The sequence below is a fragment of the Muscardinus avellanarius genome, assembly GCF_963383645.1.
Source record: "Muscardinus avellanarius genome assembly, chromosome: 17".
Classification (NCBI taxonomy): Eukaryota; Metazoa; Chordata; class Mammalia; order Rodentia; family Gliridae; genus Muscardinus; species Muscardinus avellanarius.
Genome location: NC_137803.1, coordinates 43,753,697 through 43,778,919, shown reverse-complemented (window position 1 = coordinate 43,778,919; position 25,223 = coordinate 43,753,697). Strand labels below are relative to the sequence as shown.

Sequence of the window (25,223 nt, the reverse complement as noted above, 5' to 3'; positions counted from 1 at the left end):
TTCTTTCTTTCTTTCTTTCTTTTCACCCCTCCCTTCTTTCCTTTCTTCCTTTTATTTCTTCTTGGTACTGAACCAATGGGCATTCTACAAACTTTGACCTACATCCCTAGACAGATTTAATTATTTTTATTTTCAAAAAAGCTGTCACAAAATTGCTGAGTCTGGTCTCGAACTGGCAATCCTCCTGTCTCAGCCTTCCAGGTACTGGGATTTCAGGCCTGGGTCACCATGCCCCGTGACCATGGGCTCTTGAAACTGCCCTGTCTCAGGCAGGTGATGCTGAGATGGCTGTTCCGGTGCAGGTGGTTTTGGGGGCTGGACCGGGCGGGGTGGGGTCGGGACATGGCGCGGGTGTGGCTGAGCGCCGACCCCTCCTGCAGTACTCTGCAGCTGGGATGGCTCTGAGGCCAGGCTCTGTGTTCAGCTTGGCAGCACTGTTGACCGGAGCTGCCCCAGGGAGTAGGCATAAAATCACGCAACACAGCAGCCTCCACGGGGTGGCATTTCTCGCAGGAGAGCCTTTGCTTTGAAGGGCAGAACTGAGAGCCACCCTGGTATCCACTTGGTGCCCAGAGGGCCACAGGTAGACACATGTTGTTATAAATGGCATAAGCCTGAATGTTACTTAAAAACGAAGTATTGATATTGTTCCAGTTCTGCGGGTGTGGTGGCGCAGGCTTGTAATCCCAGTACCCGAGAGGCTGAGACAAGCACAAGCGGATCGCAGGTCTGAGGCCAGCCTCAGCAACTTAATGAGGTCCTGCTTCAAAATAAAAATAAAATAGTGTTGAGAGTGTAGCTCAGAGGTAGAACACCCCTGGGTTCATTCCCCAGCACCACACATATAAAATATAAAATATTCCTTCAGTTCTACTTCACTGAATATTAGAGTTTCTGAAAATTGCTAGTATAATAAAGGAAATATACACACACATTCTATCAGAATCTCTAAAAATAAAAATACTGCAGTTAGCCAAAGCAGGAGTATATTTTCATGATATATTTAAAATTTAGGATTTTTTTTTAAAGAGGACAACATAGTGTCGAGGTACAATAACTTTGCAAAGTCAGTCTAAAGATGGACGATAATACTAAATAGAAAGCAAGTAATCGTATTTTCCCTTACCACTGCTCTGTTCCTTTAATGTGAGGAATAGTGTGTGTGTGTGTGTGTGTGTGTGTGTGTGTGTGTGTGTGTGTGTGTGTGATGAGACTGAGCCCAGGGGCATTCCACCTCTGAGCCTACATCCCCAGCCCTATTTTACTATTTTAGTTTTTATTCTGAAGCAGGGTAGCAGGGTTCCTCTAAATTGCAGAGACCCTCGCTATGCTGCTGAGGCTGGCTGCCCCTGCCCTCCTCCTGCCTCCGCCTCTAAGTGTGCAGCACCACACCTGGCTTCAGAAGGATGTTAAAGCTGATCTTAAGGCAATAGATTAGTTACTTCACAGACTTTTTAGAAAAGTACTTAAAATTCAAACAGGTTGTTTTGCCCTTAAACAGGTATTTCCAGTTTATTTTATGAAGTGAAATGAAAGGTTTAGGCCAGCTGGGCAGGACTGGTAGGCCAAGCTCTGGAAGCTACCCCACCCCGCCAGAGTCACATGGGGCACAGGAGGTAGAGGGCTGAGGCGGGAGGACCGGTTGGCTGGGTGGATGGGGCTGCCAAGATATTCCACTAGAGGCTGGAAAGTGTAAGAGCTATTATAAGAGCCACGATTTATCCAGTAACAATGGAAAGGAATGATAGAAAAATGATTAAAAGTAGGGAAGAAGCCAAGTGTGGCGGGGCACGCCTTTAATCCCAGTACTTGGGAGGCTGAGACAAGAGGATAGAAGGTTTGAAGCCTCAGCAACTTAGTGAGACCCTGTTTCAAAGTAAAAAATCAAACAGGGCTGGGGGTGTAGGTCAGAGGTAGAATGCCTCTGGGTTTAATCACCAGTACCACACACACACACACACACACACACACACACACACACACCATTTTATGACAGAAGTGTTTTTCTGTGTCATTTAAGCACATTCCCAAGGACAGGAATCAGCTTACGTTTTCCTTAATCTCAGCATTTCTCCAGCTAATTCCTGGTCTAGATCTTAGTCAGAACGACCTCCTTTCTAGGCCAGCACCTGTGCTTACCCTAACTCTTGGCATCGAAATACTGGCAGGCCAGGGCACCAGCTGGGAGGGCTGCCAGGAGGCTGCTGATGGGGACTTCATTTAAAAGCCAGACCATTTCATAAGTGGCAGGGTTTTAATTTAGAAGTGAAGTCATCAATTGTTCTTTCCCCTTTCAGCAATATGCTTTTTGAAGATTAACTCAACGATACGGCCAGCAAATGAAATTTAAAAGGATTCTTCATCATGGACTTCACCTAAGCTGGACCACAATCATCTCATTCTTCTAAAAATGGTTCTTCTGCGTAAATAGCTACATGGACGATAAATCACTATTTTTAGGTAAAAGTCAAAGTGGCAAAATCTCTCTCTCCCTCAAAAAGAGGAAGCAATTCAGGCTCCTCCAGCAGTCTAATAGTCTTGATAAAAGGAGGGCCACAGCTAGCGGCAGCTTTCCAAATTACGAGGAGTCCTTCGAGCTGGGGCGAGGCACAGCGGCCTCACAAGGGATCCCTGGAGACCTGCAGAAAACACCCAGTGGGGGCGGTTGGCCTCCAGGGGCTCCTCAGCCGCCTCAGTGCTGTGGACCCACGGCAGGCAGCAGGGAGGGGCAGCGGATAGCTCTTCTGGCCCCTTGACATGCGTTTCCTTCCAAAACTGGTGACTGTATTGTTTTCTTATATAATCATTGGCCATACCTGTTTAATTTCAAATTTGTTTGAGCTTATTCTAGTAAAAAAAAAAAGCTTTCAAGTAGCAGCAGTAGCAGTAGCAGTTCTCAAAGTTTCAGATCTCATGGGCCTTTGCATTTTCAAAATTGAAGACCCCAAAAAGCTTTTGCTTAAGAGAGTTCCACTGATGAATATTTACCTTATTAGAAACCCAAACTCAAAAAATTTTAAACTGTGTGCTTATTAATCATTAAAAGGAATAATATCATTACATGCTAACATATTTTGTATATGATTGTATGTAATCCAACAAAATTTAGCAAAAAGATGGGTGTTGATTTATATTTTTATTTGCAAATTTGACAAATGGTAATTTTTTAAAGGTTAGTTGCAATTGGAATCTGAAGTCATACTGAACAGTTGGACTCTGTCCAGTAAAATCCACTGGTCTATGTTGACATTAAGAAAATACTGTTTTCTTGAGCTGTGCAGCTCTTACAACTTTTGACAGATTTCATTGTTCAGTACACAGCATTAGCGAGCCTGTGATCCCAGCTACTTAGGAGGCAGAGGTAGGAGGATCAAAAGTTGGAAGTCGAGCCGGGCGTGGTGGCGCATGCTTGTAATCCCAGCATTTGGGAGGCTGAGACAGGAGGATCGCAGTTTGAGGCCAGCCTCAGCTATTTAGTGACGACCTTTGCAACTTAGGAGACCCTGTTTCAAAATAAAGAATAAAAAATAGTGCTCGTGGTGTAGCTCAGAGGTAGAATGCCCCTGGGTTCCATCCCCAGTACCGCAAAACAACAACAACAACAACAACAACAACAACAACAACAACAACAACAAAATATGTTGGAAGTCAGCCTCTGCAATTTAGCAAGAACCTATCTCAAAATAAAAAATAGAAGTAACCTCTGGGTTCAACACACACACACACACACGAGAATAGAATAAAACATTTATTAATATCACTATTGATCTCATTAAAAATTAAGTCTTGGGAAATTGGTTTGGCTCATAGTGGCAGAAATAAATTTTCCAAAATTCTAATTTTTGCTCAAAAGCTTACCTTTTATGATTGGCAACAAATACTGACTTCCATGTAACAATAGACTGGTTTAATTTAGATTTTTAATATAAATTTTATTTTGAGATAATTGTGGATACCCATGCAGTTATAAGAAATAATACATGGACCTTTAACTCAGTCTCCCCAGTGGTAACATCTTTGCAAAACTATGTGTAGTATAGCAGAGAAATCAGGGTATTGACATTAATACCGTGAAGTTATAAAACTTGCTACCCACAAGGATCCCTGTGTAAAGCTGCGTTTATGTAGACACACCCATTTTCATTTTGTTTCATTTCCTGTTTAGCCTCTGACAACTATTAATGTGTTTTCTGTTTCTATAATTTTGTTATGTAAAAATGTTCTATTAATGGAACCTTATAGTATGCAACCTGTCGGGACTGGTTCCCTCCTACCCTCGGCACAATACTCTGTGCACTTATCTGAGGCAGGCGGGCATCAGTAGGTTTTATCCTTTTTATTGGTGACTAGTACTCCATTGCTCATTGTATTACCATTTTTAACTGTTTATTTGTTGAAGGACAGTTGGGTTGTTTCCAAGTTTGGCTATTACAAATAAAACCACTATAAATGCTATCGGTTTTTATGTGGCTGTAAGTCTTCATATCTTTGGAATATGTGCCTGAGACAGCAATGGCTGGGTGGTCGCATCTTTAGTTTTTAAGGAAACGGCCATTTTACATTCCCACCAGAAACGTGGGTGACTCAGATTCTGCATCCTAGCCAGCATTTAGTTTTGTCATTTCTGAAGGTCTGAAAAAGAAGACTTTATTTTCTAAAAACAGTTTTAGATTCACAATAAAATTAAGAAGAAAGTACAGAGATTTCTCCTATGCCCTTGTCTCACACACACACAGCCTCCCCAGTATCAACAGCCTGCACCTGTGTGGCGCTGTCACAACCAGACCTACAACACGTCAATACCACCTAAAGTCTCCTTTACAGTAGGTTCGTTCTTGGTGCATTCTTGGTTTTGAGAAAATATAATGGCATCCCTCATGGTCATTGCGTACAGAACTGTTTCCCTGCCCTAGAGATGGCTGTGCTCTGCCTGTTCATCCTTCTTCCCCCTCTAACCCCTGGCAACTACTGATCCTTTTACTTTTTCCACAGTTCTCCTTTTTTAGAAAATTATAGTTGAAGCTGGACGTGGTGGTGCACACCTGGAATCCCAGGACTTGGGAGGCTGAAGCAGGAGGATCAGGTTTGAGGCCTCAGCTATTTAGTGAGACCCACCGAAATGTAGTGAGACCCTGTTTCAAAATAAAAAAAACAAATAGGGCTGGGGGTATAGCTCAGAGGTAGAATAACCTGGGTTCAATTCCTAGGACCATTTAAAAACTGCTGTATGGTTAGAATCATATGGTATGCAAACTTTCCAGACTGGCTTTTTTTGATTTATTGTCACTAATTTTTAATTTAGATATTTTCATGCATGTAGTGCTATCTTACCATAGCTTTAACTTGTGGTTCCTAATGGCTAATGGTATCTTACCTGTGCGTGTGCAGTTGGTGCCAGGGACGGCTGGGCAAGTGCGGCACCGCTGAGCCACCCAGCCCAGCTCCTAAGGCGGCCCGTGTGCCTCCCGCCACCTTCGTCCTCGGCGCAAAATGCCTCTTCGGGTCTTTCACCCACGCTCCGCTTGGGTCTTGTTTCTATACTGTGTCTTGAGAGTTCTTTATATATTTTAGATACTGTACTTTTGTGCCAGATATATGGTTAAGAACTATAATTTCCCACTCTGTAGCTTGTCTTTTTATTCTCTTTACAGGTTTTACAGAGCAAAAGTTTAGATAAAAGTCTAGTCTGTTATTTTTCATATAAATGGATTTTGGTTTTGGTAGCGAGTTTTTTATATACTTTTATTGGCATTATATTTTTTAGTGTCACCTCATAATGTAGTGAATAATGACTGTGACACACACAGCCCGTGGTGAGTCCCCTCCCCGGCCCCCACCTTTTCCCCACACAGGGTATCGAGACGGCCATGGTGCCCTCACACATGCGCGTGTGTTCACAGACGTGTCTGCTTTGTTAATTCCCTCTCCTCCCTCCTCCCCTCGACCACCTCTCTTGCTCCACTGTGGTACTGGGGATTGAACCCAGAGGCATTCTACCTCCGAACTATATCCCCCAGCTCCTTTTATTTTATTTTCATACTGGGGATTGAACCCAGGGGTGCTCTACTTCCAAGCCACACCCCCAGCTGTATTATTATTTTTTAAAATAGAGTCTCACTAAGTTGCTGAGAGGCTGGCCTTGAACCTGCAATCCTTCTGTCTTAGTCTCTCAAATTCTGGGGTTACAGGTATGCCCTACCATACCACCATGCCCGCCCACTTTTATTTTAATTAATTTTATTTTATTTTTGTGGTACTGGAGATTGAACTTAGGGGCATTCTACCTCTGAGCTATACTTCCAGCACTATTTTTATTGCTATTTTGAAGCAGGTTCTCACTGGGTTGGTGAGAGCTGTACTCCTTCCTTCAGTCTATGACCTTTCCGTCTTAACCTCCCAGGTACTGGGATTAAAAGTGTGCACCACAATTCCCAAGTTTATTTTTTATTTTGAAGCAGGGTCTCACTAGGTTGGTGAGGGCCTTTCTAAATTGGTGAGACTGGGCCTTTAACCTGAGATCCTCATGTCTCAGACTCCTGAGTACTAAGATTACAGGTGTGCACCATCACACCAGGGTTTATTTTTTCTTTTCTAATCCGTATGCTGTGTGTGTGTGTGTGTGTGTGTGTGTGTGTGTGTGTGTGTGTATTGAACCTAGAGGCATTCTATCTTTGAATTATACACCCAGCCTGATTTTATTTCTTATTTGGAAACAGCGTGTCCCTAGGTTGATGAGTCTGACTACTTGCCGAGGCTGTCCTCGAACCTGTGATTCTCCTGTCTTAGCCTCCCAAGTGCAGGGATTATAGGTGCACCACCTCGCCCAGGTTTCTGGTTTCTGTATGCCTTTTATTTCTTGCCTTATTGGGGTGACTCATACTTCCAGTTTTGTATTGAAGAGAATGATGTAAGTGAACATTCTTGCTTAGTTCTTGGTGTGTGTGTGAGTGTGTGTGGTGTGTGAGTGTGTGTGTGAGAGTGTGTGTGAGTGTGTGTGAGAGTGTGTGAGAGTGTGTGAGTGTGTGTGTGTGAGTGTGTGTGAGTGTGTGTGTGTTATAAGTAGCTGTGGCTGGCCGCGAACCTGTGATCCTCCTGTTTTAGCCTCCCAAGTACTGTGATTTCAGGCATGTGCCACCATACCTGACTTAGCTCTCAAAATAAATGGGCTGGGGGTGTGACTCAGTGGTGGAACGCCCCTGGGTTCTCTACTGCATTCTCCTCTAATACAAAAATATGTTCCTCTCTTTATTATATCATTCCTATCAACATACATGTCTTATCTTTGTTCTTCCTTTTATACCTCCAAGAGTTGCTCTGCTCCTGGTCTCTGACTCCTGCTTCCTTCTCACTTGGACTCTCTCTGAGATGCCTTCTATTGCTTCCTGTCTTCAAAACTGTCCTCAACAAGTGGCCACAGACCTCCATTTGGCTAAACCCACCATTGCTCTATCATCTTATCTGAGCGGTTGGCGGCGCCTGACGCACCCACAGCCTCTCTCTTCATCGCTGGCTCCGGGCTGCTGTGCGCTCAGTTCCTCACCGTTCTCCTCCCTCCCTCTTAGAGTCCTTGGCTGGTTCCTCCTGTATCCCTGAGCTTTGTGGCTCCTCCTCACATCTCTGAACCTTTGGTGGGTGTGCCTTGGGGACCAGTCCTGGTATCTCTCCTCTTTTCAGCTTGGTGGACTCATCCAATACCATTGGGCATGGTGGCGCATGCGTGTAATACCAGTATTTGGGAGGCTGATACAGGAGGATTGCAGATTTGAGGCCAGCTGTGGTAATTTAGCAAGACCCTGTTTCAAAATAGAAAATAAGATAGGGCTGGAGGTGTAATCAGAAGTAGAATATCCCTAAATTCAATCCCCAGGAACACACACACACACACACACACACACACACACACACACACACTTTCAGCTTCTCCATAATCTTGCCAATCGTTGTTATATTCAATTTTTGAAAAAAAAATTATAATCATCCTAATGGGTATGGTGGTACAAACCTGTAAACCCAGTCCTTGGGAGATTTGAGATAGGAGATTTCAGATTTGGGGCCATCCTGAGCAACTTAGTGAAGTCATATTTCAAAATAAAAAATCGAAGCCGGGCGTGGTGGCGTATGCTTGTAATCCCAGCATTTGGGAGGCTGAGACTGGAGGAATATGGTTCATGGACAGCCTCAGTTACTTAGTGAGGCCCTCTGCAACTCAGTGAGACCCTGTTTCAAAATAAAGAATAAAAAAAAAATTGGGCAGGGGGTGTAGCTCGGAGGTTAAAGGCGTCTGGATTCCACCCCCAGACCCGCAAATAAATAAATAAATAAATAATAAGTAAATGAGTAGATAAATAAAATTTGAATAAATGAAAAAAGCTGGGAGTGTAGTTGGAGGTAGCATGTCCCTGTGTTCAATCCCCAGTAACACACACACACACACACACACACACACACACCCCTAAAAAATTATAACCATTCTATATGTGAAGTGGTATCTCATTTTGGGTCACTATTATTTTTATAAGCTTATATGTCAACATATGAGAAGAGATAAATAATATTTCTAAATTAACATGAAAATATCTGTAACTGCTGGACGGCCCTCCAGGTGGTAGGATGGGCGGCTCTGGCCGAGCTCTGCACAGGCGGCAGTGGCGGTCTTCGCTGGTGAGTAGCCGTGGCTGCCTGCCTTTCATAAGGCTCAAATGTAGGGCGGAACTTAAGACCATATGCTTTTGGACCTGGCCTTGACTCCTGGGTTGGTAATTACTGTTACACTTTTTGGGGCGAGTCCACTACTGTCTCTGAGCTTCAGTTTCCTCCATGACAAAACGAGGAACAAGAATCACTACCTCATGAAATTCTTACGATGTTTAATAAGATAATAAGTACATTTTTTGATATATAGTAAGCACTCAACAAATAGTATGAGTAGTAGGAAGCTTTAAAAGTGTGATGTAATTTTTTAACCAGGGACGATTTTGAGGATGGAAAGGAAAGCTGACTCTGGGTAGCAGATGTACTTGTCACAGGAAAACCTGGGCGTGTGCTCACCTGCATACAAGCAAGTGAGCAAGCCATTATAGCAATAGAAGAAAAAGTGTTCCCCATACGCAAAGACTCTGGAGTCAGACGACCTGCGTTCTAATTCCAGCCATGCACTTACTAGTTGTATGAATCTGAACAAGAAATTTTCTTTATGTCTTAACTTCCTCGTGTTTATCATGAGTAGTAAAAGTACTTACCTCATGATGTTGTTGCCAATGAAATTACTTGACATATGTCAAGTGCTAGGAACAATGCCTGGTGTATCATAAGCACTAAAAACTGGCGTAGGACTGGGGATGTAGCTCAGAGGTAGAATGCCCCTGAGTTCAATCCTCAGTAATGCACACACACACACACACACACACACACACATCCTCATCCAGTTTCCGTAAAGCTCACGGGAACATGGAACCCCCTCAGCGCGACGTGACCTAGTGCCTGCTGCCATACCCAACCTCAGCGCGATGTGACCCAGTGCCTGCTGCCATACCCAAGGCACCAAGACGCTTTCCTTTGACTACTTTCTCCAAGGATCCTGTGATTATTTAAGATACGTGTCCTTAAGTTCTAGAGTTTTCAGCATCTTCTTTTCTTTTCCTTCTTCTTCTGTACTGGGAATTTAACCCGGGGACATTCTACCTCCAAGCTACATCCCAGCCCCCACTTTTTATTTTGAAACAGGGTCTCACTAAGTTGATGAGGGTTTCGCTAAGTTTCTAAGGCTGGATGTGAACCTGTGATCCTCCTGACTCAGCCTCCCAAGTACAGAGATTATAGGCATCCGCCATCACATCAGCCGCCGCTTCCACTGAAGAAGAAACAAGTGAGTCCCTTCGGTGGAATGTTCTTGCCTCGGTAAATAGGAGGAAAGGCCTCGGTAGGTCACACACCGCCCACACAGCGGCCCGGGCCCTCCCCAGCTCCTGAGGCCGGCGGCGGCGCGTCTGTCTGCCGCTTGCGTCTATTGGTTGGACTGCCAAGGGAGAAAGGGCATCTACAGCAGCCCAGCCCTGAGATTATACATAATCAGTCTTCAATCCACATGTACCACTAGACTTAAAATTATGAGACGAAGAGTTTTAAACGTGAAGCATTTCACGTTATTTAAGATTTTACACCTAATACATTTAATAGTGTGCTGTTTCAAATAAACATTTTTACATTTTGCATAGGATTTAATGATACCACATTTCATAGGCAAAATCACTCTCTGATAGTACTCAGGAGAGCACGCTCTTCTGACCCTCTTTCCATTCTGTTGGTCCCTGTGGAAACTGAGTTACTCTGCTTTTTTAAGTATGAGGGAAATTGAACATGAATCTAAAGGCTCAAAATGACATTAAAGTGCCTGCATTTCTTCTGGAATATCAGTGCTTCGGCCTTGGAAAGAACAGGGCTCAACCAGATTATTTCAAGTGTCACTAATTGTACTAAAATAAGAACATGGACTGCAAGAAGGACAGTTATGATTTGACACCTGGAATTTTAACATAAAACCACGTTTCTCCGCTGAAGTCAAGGCTGACTGCCAAAGCCATAAGACTAGAGGGCTTCCACAACACAAACCCTAGAGCGGAGACGGCGTCACAGAGCGGGGACTTGCTGCCACCCGAGTGACTGCTTACAGGAAATTTTCTTCAGATGGCTGGGAAAACTGTTGTGGGAAGATATAATCAATCACGGGCCACTTAAACACTCAAGAGATTTTATTTCAAACTGGCTCGGGAGGTAGACTCGGCCCACATGAGATGGACAGCGTGTTAATTTTGGGGATCTTAGGGGTCATCCCTCTCTGGGCAGAAGAGAACTAATGATTTTTTATTCTGAGGGGGGAAAGGCTCTGATTCAAGTCTAGGCTCTATCAAAGCTATTTTTATGTGTTTCTTTTTAGTCCTCCCTTTATTCTCTTGTGATAGGTGGAATTCACGGCCCTTATTCTCCTCTGTTTCGTGCATGTGGTACCCTGTCGGGAATCCAGCCCGACAGCTGACGGGGCTTGGCGAGATGATGAGTACCTACGACTCGAACACAAACCCACGCACGAGCCGGGAGTCAAGTCAAGCGAGATCTCATTTATTTCTCTCCAAGCAGTCCTTTATACAGCACCAAGCCACGAGGGGAATTTCCATGAGAAATAGCCTAGCCTATCTGGGATAAAGATCACTAGCACGTAGTTTACAGCCAATCCCAGGCCAGTACATGAGCCATTCATGTGTGCGGAAAGCTCCTTTAAAGGTAGAAAGGGAAAAACCGCTCAGTCTCCCCACCCATAATGAATGGGGAAACCACACCTTCCTAGCTTCCTCCAGGCGCCATCTTTGCCCCTTTTTGCTGAATCACTTTACTTAAAGTTTTGCTTTAGGCTGTAGGCCGCTCAGGCCGAATCTCCTTAGGCGCTGTATAGACACACCCCATCAGTACCCTGGCAGGGTGGGCCACCCACTGAGAGGCCGGAGCGTCTCAGGGGTGGAGGAGGTGGTACAGCCTGTCTACACTTTAAGTACAGCATGTACATGACCTGCAGGCAGGTCTTTCTTTCAGTGGTAAATTATCAAGCAGAACCAAACCAAATCACACGTGCACCTGCAGAACAAACGGAGAGGCTCTGACACTGGCAGCTGTGGGCGGAGGTGGGCATCTGCCTGGCAGCGTGGCTCAGCCTGCAGTGGAGTTCTTCAGACTGAGCGGTCTTCTTTCCTAAGGGACTTGAGTGATCTGCCAACCCCAGGACTCTTGTCACCCCATCTCTGCTTCTAACTGGCTTTAGCCTTCCTAACACCTAAGGCCTTCTAGGTTTTAAGATCTAGTAAGCCTGTTCTAGGGTTGATGGTCATAGAAGTTTCCAGATGGATATCTCAGAAACCTTCCTGCTACCTATCTACCCACACATGTGTACACATGGAACTCCAGGAGACTGAGGAAAGTGGTACCTTGATAGGAGGAGAAGAAGAAGGGACAATATCTTCCTTGGGAATTCAACCCAAGGCTTGTACATAGTAGGTAGCACTCAGTCACTGAGCTAAGTCCCCAGGATTTAAAAAATAATATTTTAGATGACCGTATTTTTTACATATTTTCTACTAACTACAATTAGGACATCTACTCTGTGGCAGAATTTGTTTTTAAAGAATCTTATTTATTAATCCTTTGCATAACTACCTCAAGTGTGCATAGGCTAGATAATGTGTTGAGTTAGCTATCTGGGTTATAAACACTTCTTTCCAGGTATTTTCAAATGCTTGAAAAAGTATCCATGATCTTTTGGAGTTGGGTGTGGTGGTGCATGCTTATAATCTCAATATTTGGGAGACTGAGACAGGAGGGCCTCAGGTGTGCAACCAGCCTCAGCTACTTAGTGAGGCCCCCTGCAACTGAGTGAGACCCTGTTTCAAAAATAAAGAATAAAAAATAGGGCTGCGGGTGTAGCTTGGATGTAGAATGCTCTTGAGTTCAATCCCCAGTACTGCAAAAATAAAAAATAAAAAAATAAAATAAAACAGGGATGGGGATGTAGCTTGGAGGTAGAATGGCTCTGGATTCAATTTCTAGTACCAAAAAACAAAAACTAGCAAACAAAAAACCATGAAAGACATGTTCTTTGGGGTTTACTCTAAGAGTTACAATAAAGATTTAATTTTTTTGCTATTTTTAGATGATTTTATAACAAACATAACAAAAATCACCCCAGGTCCTCAAGAAGTGTCCTTTTCCTAGGTTCAACATGTCCCCTTCTTGAGAAATGACTCAGTTGCCATAAACCTTAATGACAGTGATTTGATAAGCCCCCCAGCTAGGATTGTGAAGCATTTTGTTTCTGATGGAGCCCCAGAAAACTACACATGATAAACAAGCGGCATTGTCAGCAGCAACCCTGAGGATGAGTCCTGAGGACACCTTGGCTGATGATCAGCCCCTGCATCCTCCAGTCTCAGCCTCCCCAGCACTGGGATTTACAAGCCTGAGCCTCCTCTCTGGGCTTTCCTTGCATCATTTTATAATAGCAATATAAGAAGGATAGGCAAGGTAGGAATGCTAAAAAGGATGGCTCTGACAGAATGAGAATGTTCTATTGAGACAATGCCCTGCAAGTGCCCTGGCACTGCAGTTAGTTATGAGCTGTGCGATACACCAGCCTACAAACAGTGCAAGAAAAGAAACGCTGACTCCACAGGAGCAATTTAAACGCGCTCTTCTTCAGGTGTCGCGGGAGGTTTTATCTTCCAGCTCCTGGGGCTGGAGCTGGGGTTTGACAGGGCCCTCTGACTCCAGGGTCTATGCCTTTACTCCCTGCTCCCCAGCAGGGCTGAAGAGATGTGAGAAGGAAACTCTCCTAACTCCCAGGCCTGTGCAATCTCTGTGGGTCACGGGTGCCCCAGCCGAACCCAGAGAGTAAGAACAGAACGCGGAAACAGTTGTGTTAAAACCTAACGCTGGGTAGTAAAATTCAGGACTTGGGATTGTGATGGAAGAATTTACTCCTTGCCTAAAGCAAGGGGAAATTTTATTGGACAGTAAAACAAATGAAGATTTTATTGCACATCTGAACTTTGAACAGGCTGGGCTCAAGCCGGCCCAGGGATGGCGGGAATCAAACACGGGAGCCACGAGGAGGCCCTTCTGCTCTCTGTCCCAGCTCTCTCTGCACACTGGCTTGGTTCTGCTCGGGGCGGGGGCAAAGAGAGTCCTGGTACGCTGCCACAGACAGGATGTGATGCTTCCACCCAGCTCCATGTGAAGCGTGGTGGGGAAGACCTGACTGTCTTGGCTTGGGCTTGGCCAGTTTCTCGTGCCCAGGGTTGAGGTACCGTGATTGGCCCAGTTTGGTCAAGTCTAGACCCCTGCAGCCAGTGAGGGGGATAGAACATCATCTTGGTTGAGTGGACACTGTTTTGTGTCTTTTGAAAACAAATGATGTTGGGATGATTTTTTGAATAACTTAAAAAATAATAATTTAAAAATAGATGGTATTTTCATTTATTTACTTATTTATACTTTTATTGGCGCATTATAGTCTCACATCATAATGTAGTGATAGCCAGGGGAAAGTCCAGAAAGATGGCATTTTTTATTTTTTATTTATTTATTTAATTAATTAATTAATTTATTTATTTGGTGGTACTGGGGTTCCTGGAAACCCTTCTACCTCTGGGCTAAACTCCCAGACCTATTTTATACTTTTTTATTTGGAAACAGGGTCTCTTAAGCCAGCGTGGCTGGCTTCGAAACTGCACGATCCTCCTGTCTCCGCCTCCCAAGCGCAGGGATTACAAGCGTGCGCCACCACGCCCGGCAAAAGATGGCATTTTTAAAGCAGTTGTGCCAAAAGCCAGATTCCATTTTTTTATGCATTACCCTGCCCGGCTGTTGTGTTTCTTTTATTGTTTGCTATCATTATCTTTATTGAATTTGTGTGTGTGTGTGTGTGTGTGTGTGTGTGTGTGTGGTACTGAGAATGGAACCCAGGGGCTTTTCTACCTCTGGTCTATATTCCCAGACCTATTTTATATTTTATTTGGAAACAGGGTCTCACTAAGTAGCTGAGGCATATGAATACAATGCACCAATAAAAAAAATCACATTTCATTTCTTAATCAGCTATTTTCCTCTTTTTTATGTGAAAAGGGGATGGGAATGGGGAGAGTGACTTCCTGCCATTCGCAGGAAGCGCAGCGCTGACCAGCAGGAACAGCAGGGACACCTCCTTCACACACGCGTGATGATCCGTGTGCCAGCCTTACTTAGGCTACGTTATTCTTGAAGATTTCAGGTAAAGAGAAGAAGTTAATGGTCCCGCAAGGTTGGTGAATCGTGAGGTATGTCCCTGATAGTTATTCATGTTGGGGGGGAGTTGTATTGGGGCTGAACTCAGGTGATATATCCACCAACCCTTTTTATTTTGAAACAGGTTCTTGCTAAGTTGCTGGTCTTGAGTCTGTGATCCTTTTGTCTCAATCTTCCAAGTACTGGAATTACAGAAGTGTGCTCCCCCATACCTGGATCTCAGTATATATATTGCGGTACTGGGGATGGAACTCAGGGGCGTTCTACCTCCGAGTTACACCCCTAGCCCTATTTATTTTTAAAATTTTGAAACAGGGTCTCACTGAGTTGCGAAGGGCCTTGCTACGTAGCTGAGGCTGTCTGTGAACTGTCATCCTTGGGTCTCAGCATCTTGAATGCTGGGATTACAAGTGTGCGCCACCATGCCCGACTCAATAGTTTATTTTGCAGTGCCAGGTATTGAACCCAGGACTTCACCCATGCTAGGCAGGCACTTTACCGCTGAGCTACACCCACAGATAGTTATTCTTTAAAGATGTTTTCTAATTCATTAAAAGGAAAGAGCCAGACATGGTGGCACGCTGTACTTGTAATCCTAGCATTTGGGAGGCTGAGACAGGAAGATTGCAGTTCACGGCCAGCTTCAGCTACTCAGTGAGGCCCTTTGCAACTCAGTGAGATCCTGTTTCAAAAAAAAGAATAAAAAATAGGGCTGAGAGTGTCATTTGGAGGTAGAATGCCCCGGGTTCCACCCCCAGTACTGCAGAAAGAAAGAAAGAAAGAAAGAAAGAAAGAAAGAAAGAAAGAAAGAAAGAAAGAAGACTGCAAATTATTTAGCATTTGAATTTTTTAATTGTTTATTGTTCCTTATATTTGGTCTTAAAAACAGCATATGTCAATTTTTAGAAATGAAAAACTCCTTAATTTAGCATTAGAGATAGTCTAATGGTTAGAAAAGAGAAGTCCTAGTTATTATCAAAATATTCTGTTGACAGTTGAGAAGAAAAAATGAATTATAAATAAATATTTTACTTTTAGAGCGCTCTTGAGGTTATTATTACAAAATTCAAAAGAATTTATCAACAAATGCCAGAGGCAATGGCTTCTCCTAATTGTATATTTGAAATAAATCTGTAAGATTTATTGTTATTTGTACATGTGAATGTTAAAATATACAATGATACCAAAGAATCTTTATTAGTCCCTCTTCTTCTTCTTCTTCTTCTTCTTCTTCTTCTTCTTCTTCTTCTTCTTCTTCTTCTTCTTCTCCTTCTCCTTCTCCTTCTCCTTCTCCTTCTCCTTCTCCTCCTTCTCCTTCTCCTTCTCCTTCTCCTTCTTCTTTTCTTTTCTTTAAGTAGGGAATTGAATCCATGCACATTCTACCTCTGAGCTACATTCCCAGACCTATTTTGTTTTTTTGTTTTGTAAAAGGGTCTTGCTGGGTTGCTGATTTTGGAATCATCCTGTTTCAGCTCCTAAGTACTGGGATTACAAGGATGCCCCACCATTCCTGGCTTTATTTGCTTCTGTAAATATTGATTTACTGAGAGTTAACTCAGAAAAGACAAAATTTAAGAAAATCACAAAATCCTAGCATGAAAAATGAGGGCAAGAACAAATGGTGATATGTAGTGTTTTCAGTTGAGATTTTGTTTTTTGGTAGTAGTGAGGATGGAACCCAGGGGCATTCTACCTCTGAGCTACACCCTCAATATTTTTTCAAATTTTTAATGTTGAAACAGTATCTCACTAAGCTGCAGAATGCCTCACTATGTAGTTGATGCTGGTCTCAAACCTGTGATCCTCCTGTCTCAGCCTCCCAAGTACTGGGATTACAAGTGTGTGCTACCATGCCCAGCTTCCAGTTGATAATTTTAAATAAAGAAGACAGTAATTCTCAAGTAGATATAATACATAGGTTTACACACCACTGATGCATTATCAGCTGAAGTTATAACAGAAGAGAAAATAGAACTTGACAATTTGATTAGTTACCCAGAGGACTAAAAGACTGAATATGAATTCATAAGTTTGAATATATTTGTATTAAATTGCTCTGTCATAATTGAAACATTTAAAAAAGTACCCAAACACCGTCGTATTGGGGTAAAGGAAGTCAAATTGACCAGGAGAGTCTATTTCTTTGTTTATATATTATAAAATGAAAGTGGGAAAAAATAGAAGTAAGCCAGGCACAGTGGCGCACACCTGTGATCCCAGAATTTGGGAGAAAGGAGACTAGAGGATCACAGGAGAGGTTAGCACAGTAACTTAGCGAGACCCCAGTTACAAAATTAAAAAATAAAATAGAGCTGAGGTTGTAGCTCAGAAGTAAAATGCTCCTGAGTTCAATCCATAGTGCCAAAGCTGAAGGCACTGGGGAAAAGAAGCATAAATAGGAAAAGCCCTCTACTCCGCTGCTATTTGCCTAAAAGCAGAGCATCGTGTCATACAGATTTTCTACCTTTTCTCTGTGCCAGGAAGGAAGAGGCTGCTCACTGGACACAACTTTAGATGCTTTGCAGGCCAGGGACAATCTCACAGGAATCCACCTAACAAACCACATCCGGCCTTCACCTACCATTAGTTTCCCATTTATTTGCTTTCGCGTAAACTGACGCCCTGCTAGGCCTAAGGTTCCTTTCCTTTGTCTCTTTACTTCTTAAAAATGTTCTTGTTCTTTGTTGAAGATGCTTTTTAAGCTGTAGTTTATGCCGACTCTTTGAGAATTACTCTTTCCCTTATTTTTCTCCCAGGTATATGTGGTATATTTATCAGATAAACCTGCTTATTTTTTCTGGGTTCATATGGCTTTTGTTTTATGGGTTGGCTCAGTCAGCACTCACTGGTATAATACAAAATGATGGACCACACAACTTAGGGAAGGAAGATTTATTTGCTCACAGTTTTTTAGGGATTCTGGATTCATCCCAAGTGAGGCCAGGGTCTGGAGCTCAGAGCACGACAGCGGAAAGCACACAGACAGAGAGCCTATGGGCTCTGCTCTCTCATCAGGGAGGCCAGAAGCAGAGAACTCAAGTAAGCAAGGGGATTAAAAAATTCCATGAGGCCACGCCCCCAGAGACCCTCCTTCCCCAGCACACCCCACCAGCATCGGTTACCGCCAGTACAATGGATTTATCTACTTAAGAGGTTACAATCCTCATTAACTTAATTACATCAACTCAAACACCAACCAATAAATGCATGACAGGCATGGTGGCGCACGCTTGCAATCCCTGCGCTTGGGAGGCTGAGACAGGAGGATCGCACAGGTTCAAAGCCAGCCTCGGCTGGTTTAAGAGACCCTGTTTCCAAATAAAAAATAAAATAGGGCTTGGAGTATAGCCCTATTTTATTGGAGGTAGAAGATCCCTGGGTTCTATCCCCAGTACCACCAAAAAAAAAAAAAAAAAAAAAAGAAACCAATAAATGCTATATCTAACCATAAATAATAAATGCGATCTTTCTATATATATAAATATACACATGCTATATCTAACTATAACAGAGGCCCCAGCCAAGAACTCAAAAAAGTGAGAAAAAGTTAGCTTTTCCTCTCCTATAATTATATCACTGTAAATTCACATGCTGAAATCTTAACTAGTATCTTAAAATGTGATGTGACTTTATTTGGAATAGAGTCTTTGTAGAGGTAGTTAGTTAATATGAGATAATACCAGAGTAGGCTGGGCCCCTAACCTAAAGATCACTGTCTTTGTAAGGAGGAGAATTTGGACACAGACATGCATGGAAGGGGAGCGTCCTGTGAAGATGAAGTCACAGACCAGGGTGATGCTTCCATATGCCTAGGAACCTTAAAGATGGTGGCAGGACACCCAGGTGCCCATTCCCTCTTTGGTGGGGCTCTCTCAGTAGGTGGCTCTGAGAGAAGACTCCTGGTTGGCCAGTCCCACTGACCCTCTAGACTTGCTCCATTATTTCTGATTCCTCAGGTGAGGACTGCTTAAGTGAAGCTATGGTCCCAAATGACATTGAGTCCCCAAGAGTGTCCTTGTATGATGGCACAGCATTGTTACTTATTTTACCATGTCTTAGGAATTCATTTTCATCATTTAGTATTTAATGCAGTTGCACAGTCCATCCATCCATCCATCCATCCATCCATCCATCCATCCATCCATCGATCTTTCCATCCATCCATCCATCTAACAAATAGCATTCATACTCTCATTTAACAAATAGTTTCAAGATGAAATATTTTACTTCTCAAAATGGCAAGACTCATTACCTTGATAATTCATTTCCAAATGGCAGGAAATTATTTCCTTTGTATTTCAACACATTGGAAATAGGCTCTGTTAATTGACTGACCAATGCCATTGGCCTGTAATTGGGTTTACAGTCTTGTAACATGCCTCTGTATGCACCAACTCAACCTAAGAAGTGATGTGGTGCTTTCTGAGATTTGTGGAAAGCGTCCAGCTTCCTCACCCAGGTGCTCCTTATCTAGACCATTTTACCAGCAGCTCCGTCCTTTGTTTTTGCTTCTGTTTTGGTTTTTTAATTTTTTATCGGTGCATTGTAGTCATGCATCTTAGTGGGATGCAAGATGGTGGAGACATAGATGCACACCTCCCCAGTGAGCCCTTACCAATCCCTACTGCCCTTTCTTTGTTAACAGTAACCTGAAAGAAGCCTTAGAAATCTTTCAGGAAGAAACAGTGCATTTGAAAAAAAGAAAAGTGCATCTGTAAAAATAAAGGTCATTGCTACCTTCTTAAAATCTGAAAATTTTGTTTTTCTCTTCTGTTCAAATTCAGTTGTCCATCTGGGCCACAGTCCCTTGCTTCTCCATGGCTTTGATCATACCTTTTTGCAGGCTTGTTAACACTTGTCACTTGGTCCTTTCGCATCAGCAGCCCTGCCGTCTGATGTAACAGCTGAATGACTGGCTGTCCCTCTGGCTCTCCTGAAGGCTCATCTGCAGCCCTCTGGTTAGTTTATTTGGATTTTATCTTTCTATGCATGTTATCTCCTAGAGCAGCAGAAGATGCTTTTTTTTTTTGGTGGTACTAGGGGTGGAACCCAGGGGCTTTCTACCTCCGGGCTATACTCCCAGACCTATTTTATATTTTTATTTGGAAACAGGGTCTCACCAAATTGCTGAGAGCCTCACTAAGTAGCTGAGGCTGCCTTCGAACCTGTGCGATCCTCCTGTCTCAGCCTCCCAAGCACGGGTATTACAAGTGTGTGCCACCATGCCCGGACAGAAGATGCTTTTGTTCTGGAGCTCAGTGCAACAGATGCTCTGCAAATTGTCCTGTGGAAAAGGCAGCTGACAAAGTCGCGACAGGACAGCTCGGGAGTGGGCTGCGCCTGCACCTTAGCACCCAAGCCCGCGCTCGACCACCACACAGCCTCAGCTCCATTCAGCGCAGGGCAGCACAAAGTGAAGAGGCCTTTCCAAGGGCAGGACTGTGAGGGGCTGGGCAGTAGACTGCCTTTGTGATGCGAGGCCCAGCACCGCCAAACAGCAACGGAAAAGGTGAGCATTTATATAAAAATCATTCTCAATCATACGGAAAGATACTAGGTGTTAGGAATCTCCAGGTTCTTATTCATCTTTACAGTCCTAATGGCCCACCCCAGCATCTGCCAGCTGTACCAACAACCTGGAATAGAATTGAATAGATGGGCATAATCAAAGTCCTGGAATAAACAACACATTTCAAGAAATAACAATAATAATAATATAATAAATAATAAAATTATTATTATTTGGTGGTACTGGGGTTCGTGGAAACCCTTCTATCTCCAGGCTACACTCCCAGACACCTATTTTTTATAATTTTTTATTTGGAAACAGGGTCTCTTAAGGCAGCAAGGCTGGCTTTTTTTGTGTGTGTGTTTTTTGTTTTTTGGTAGTACTGGGGTTCCTTGGAAGCCCTTCTCCAGGCTACACTCCCAGACCTATTTTCTTTTTATTTTTGGAAACAGGGTCTCTTAAGCCAGCACAGCTGGCTTCGAACCTGCGCGATCCTCCTGTCTCTGCCTCCCAAGTGAGGGGATTACAAGCGTGCGCCACCATGCCCAGCCATGAGGCTGGCTTTGAACCTGCACGATCCTCCTGTCTCTACCTCCCAAGCGCGGGGATAACAATAATATTAATAAGTAACAATAATAAAATAAATAACAATGATATTAATAAATTATTATTATTATTATTATTATTATTATTATTTCTACTGGGGATTGAACCCAGGGATGTTATACCTCCGAGCTATATGCCTAGCCCTATTTTTTATTTTTTATTTTTGAAACAGGGTCTCACTAAGTTGCAGAGGGCCTCACTAAGTAAATGGGGCTGGCTGCAAACCTGTGATCCTCCTGTCTTAGCCTCCCAAGTACTGGGATTAGTGTGTGCCACCACTCCCGGCTTAAAGAAATTTTTTTTGTGTGTGTGTGGTCCTGGAAATGGAACCTAGAGGCTTTCTACCTCCAGGCCATACTCCCAGACCTATTTTATATTATCATTTGGAAACAGGTTCTCACTAAGTTGCTGAGAGCCTCACTACGTAGCTGAGGCTGGCTTCAAACCTGTGTGATCCTCCTGTCTCAGTTTCCCAAGAACTGGGATTACAAGCATGTGCCACCACGCCTGGCTCAAAGAATTATTTTTTTAGAAGAAGTTTTAAATCAGAGATAGTATCTCATTTGGATTATAAATTATTATTGTTAGCTGTTAAGTAATTTTATCAGGGGACTTGTTTTACTTGCATATCAGATATAACTGAGCCATTTTCCCCTCTTCTCAGAATGGCAGTCCTTCTGCTTGACATAAAACGTTGAGAGCTGGACATGGTGGCCCATGCTTGTAATCCCAGTACTTGGGAGGCTGAAACAGGAGAATTGTAGACTTGAGGAGAGCCTGAGCAAATAGTGAGATTCTCATCAACCAAGCAAGACTCTGCTTCAAAGATAAAGATAAAACCAGGCTGGGGTATAGCTCAGAGGGGAAATGCCCCTGGGGTCAATACCTAGTACCATACATAAATAAAAATAAATTAATTAAATATTGGAAAATGAGCAAAACAAAACCTCAAACTCAAACTTCTTAGGAAATCTGAACTAGAAGGCCATCAATTCATAGCAAAAAGACAACACTTTTCTAAAATGTGAAATTCACTTACTGGTATCATGAGTTGGTATTTGTGGGGACTTAGCTTGAGTTTCGTGATTGCCCTGGGCTTCGACCCTGGCTGTGACCTTTGTCTAAGGCACCAGGCCACCTTGAGAATGTAATAGCCAGAGTGTAATGAGGCTCTCGGCCGGAAAGCTTATTTCCCTGTGGAACAATACTAGATATTGACTCAGAGCTGGTGCGGGTGGGAGAAGTAGAATATGGAGATTCAAGAGAGGGAGAATGACCTTTCCACAAAGCTGATTTGAGAAAACCTTGTGAATTCACCCCTGGTTAATGACGTTGCTAACACCTCGAATGTGCCAGGCATCACTGAGGCACTGGGGATTGAGCAGTGAAGCCAATTAAAGTCTCAGTCTGCCTTGAGTTTATCAGCAAAAAAACAAAGCCACAAGAAAAAGAGTTGATTTTGACAAGTATTAGGCAAAGGATTACAGATAAATTTATGTAAAAGATAGATTAGTAGCTACTATATTTTGGGAAGTCCAGTCAAATGTCCACTGAGTGGAAGTCTGAATAAATTACAGCACCAAGTGTGGGAGATAGCAAGGAATATGTTCAAAAGAGTATTTCTTGGGCACATTTCTTTTACTTTTGCTGTGCTGGGGATGAGCCCCGCAAAGTGGCTCTACCATTGAGCTGCAGCTCCAACTCTAGTGCTGTTTCCTAATGAGTCCTTAAAAAGCCATTCAGGGAAGTGCTGAAAGGTAAAATCCTCCTCTTGGAAACCTCACTGTCCCATGAAGATATTCATATACAATATGAATATTGTATATTCTCCTCTGCACAAGTCCCTCTCTCCTGATACTCCTGTTAGCCCTCTGTTAACATGCTGCTTATATTACAGGGTAGTATTCCCTTCCTCTATTTTTGCTTTATTGGAGAGAAAGAATTCAAATGGAAAGCATGAATAGGGGAATACAAGAGATTTTTTTTTTTTAGGGAAGTGGGTGTGCAGTATGAGGAGGCTGCGATGGAGGGGTTGGCTCCCACGGAAGGGGTCTGGAACGAGCTGTGTTCTGAAGTGGACAACGGCATGAAGCTCTTCCTGTGGGAAGCCTCAGACACTCCCCGGGGCGCCGCCTTTCCCATGGTGTGTATTTGGAGTGGACGTCTGTCCTTTTTTCTTCCACAGCTTCATTCTCTCTGTCAAGTCTGCCATGTTGGAAACTTTTCCACATTTGCTTCAGAGAAGCCTGAGGGTGGGGAGTATTTAGTTAGATTTCAGCTCCCTGACACCTCGTGGTTCTCAAATTGCAGTGAGGCAGGAGCCCCGGATTTCCACGCACGAGGGCCTGTTCAGCGTTCCCTAAGGTGTGTGCTCATTTTGCCCTGACTTGCTCATTTCTACCTAGCTACCGAGAACGTAGCACTCAAGCTTCTGTCATAGCAGCTGGGCCCCTGGGCACACTGATTGTTGTAGGGTCCGGCCCCATGTACTCTACTGTGAGCCCTTGAGGACCAGCTTTGTCTCGCTATTGTTTTGTCTGTGTCTGACCATGCCCGATAGGGAGTAAGTATGTAATAAGAGCATGTTCAGCCCGGTGTAGTGTTGCACACTTGTAATCCCAGTACTTGGGAGGCTGAGATAGGAGGATCGCAGGTTCATAGCCAGCCACAGCTATCTAGCAAGGCCCTCTGCAACTGTTTCCAAATTAAAATAAATAAATAAATAAATAAATAAATAAATAAATAAATAGGACTGCAGGTGTAACTCAGAGGTAGAATGCTTCTAGGTTCAATCCTCAGTACTGGGGGGGAAAAAAGCATGTTCAGTGAATATTTGACTCATCTCTACAATTAGACAGAAGGGCAGATACTGTGTTATGTGTCTTTTGTACCCACCTTAAGCATTGCAAGAGAGAAAAGTCAAAAGTAGTCAACTTGTCAATTATAAGTCCTTGGATAAAGGCATCCCTAAGTCTTTTTTCAAGCTCCATTGGGCCTCTGAGCAGCCCCTCAAAGAGTAAAATGGAAAGATACAAAATAGCCTAGGCAGAAGGGAGATTTAGACCATAAGGAGAATCAGGTTATTTAGAGTGTTTGTTAGATTTTAGTGATTAAATTTGGGACTGGGTGCTGAATAACAGGGCAGGAGTAAGGAGATTAGTAGAGAATTTTGAAGCATGAAGTTGATGTATTGGACACAAGATATTTATGAAAAAGGTCAAATGATGTTCTCACAGATAAAAAATGTCTCTAATAAAAGGCAAGCACATTTTTATACCAGAAAATGATGACACAGTAATTGTGCTAGTTTGGCTTTTTGTTTTCTTGCTAATATTACATCACTGAATCACACAAGCGTGGTGAGGAGGGGACAATAAAAATAAGTTATCAATGCACTATTAACTCAGTGTGCTCTTACCTATTAATAAGACATTGATGTCTCCTTTTAAGCGTGTCCCATTGAGAAGCACTTTCTCATTACCTCCAAGCGGCATACACAAAATGGCTTTTTTAATATACTCATGTCTGTGGATGCTTGATGCTAAAGACTTGTTTAAATGGTCAAAGATATCCTATTTAAGAAACAGGAAACACTTACATTGCACATTATCAACATTAGAATAGAATCTCATTATCCATTAGCTGGTATTTGTGCGATTTATAACTCACTTTAGATTGAGTTTTGTAGAATTTCATGATCTTTGCCACATCATCAGCTGAAAACGTAGGTACTATGTCTTTGCTCATCAGTTTGATATTATTAGCTAGGATTATGGCTTAGTGTTTTCCAGGCTGCAGAAATCTTTTAAGAGATGCTGCTAATTAACTATTAAATAAATGCTTGGATGAAGTTATCTTCATAACAGATAAGCTATTTGGAAATTGCTTTCAATAAAATGGAATGAGTTAAATTTTCTTTGTATTTTTTGTTAACCTTTGCCTGTCTTCTCTAAACCTCAGAGAACTATACTGTGTATTGTTTTTAGACTTGGTTCTCTTAAAACTTTTCAAAGAAAAAAACTGGCAAAGAGATACTCTATGAAATGGCCTGTGGGGATTAAAGATGCTTCAAATGACTACTGATGTTCTCTCTGCTTCGAGGCGAATCCAGCACAATGCATCTGCTTGTTCACATTGGGAGAGAAGGAAACCTAATAGAAGCAAATGTTTCAGGCCATAAAAAGTAAATCGCATTATAATTTAGAGAGAATTATATATTCATTAAGTTGAAAACTTTTTTCTTTTACTGTTTTGAATGAGAAAAGAAAAAGGAAAACTAAAAAGG

The 25,223-nt window shown here is 42.9% G+C and overlaps 1 protein-coding gene across 1 annotated transcript in view; it reads left to right on the top strand.

The window, feature by feature from the left end:
• The window catches only part of MEP1B (meprin A subunit beta), a gene marked incomplete at both ends in the record, with an annotated part of 40,660 nt that extends 30,001 nt beyond the window's left edge, over positions 1 to 10,659 (top strand). The window contains 4 exons of the mRNA XM_080714703.1: positions 2,502 to 2,664; positions 5,389 to 5,502; positions 8,603 to 8,661; positions 10,558 to 10,659. Coding sequence (XP_080570829.1) covers positions 2,502 to 2,664; positions 5,389 to 5,502; positions 8,603 to 8,661; positions 10,558 to 10,659 — 438 coding nt within the window. The remainder of the gene's footprint in view (positions 1 to 2,501; positions 2,665 to 5,388; positions 5,503 to 8,602; positions 8,662 to 10,557) is intronic.
• Between the last annotated feature and the right edge of the window lie 14,564 nt (positions 10,660 to 25,223).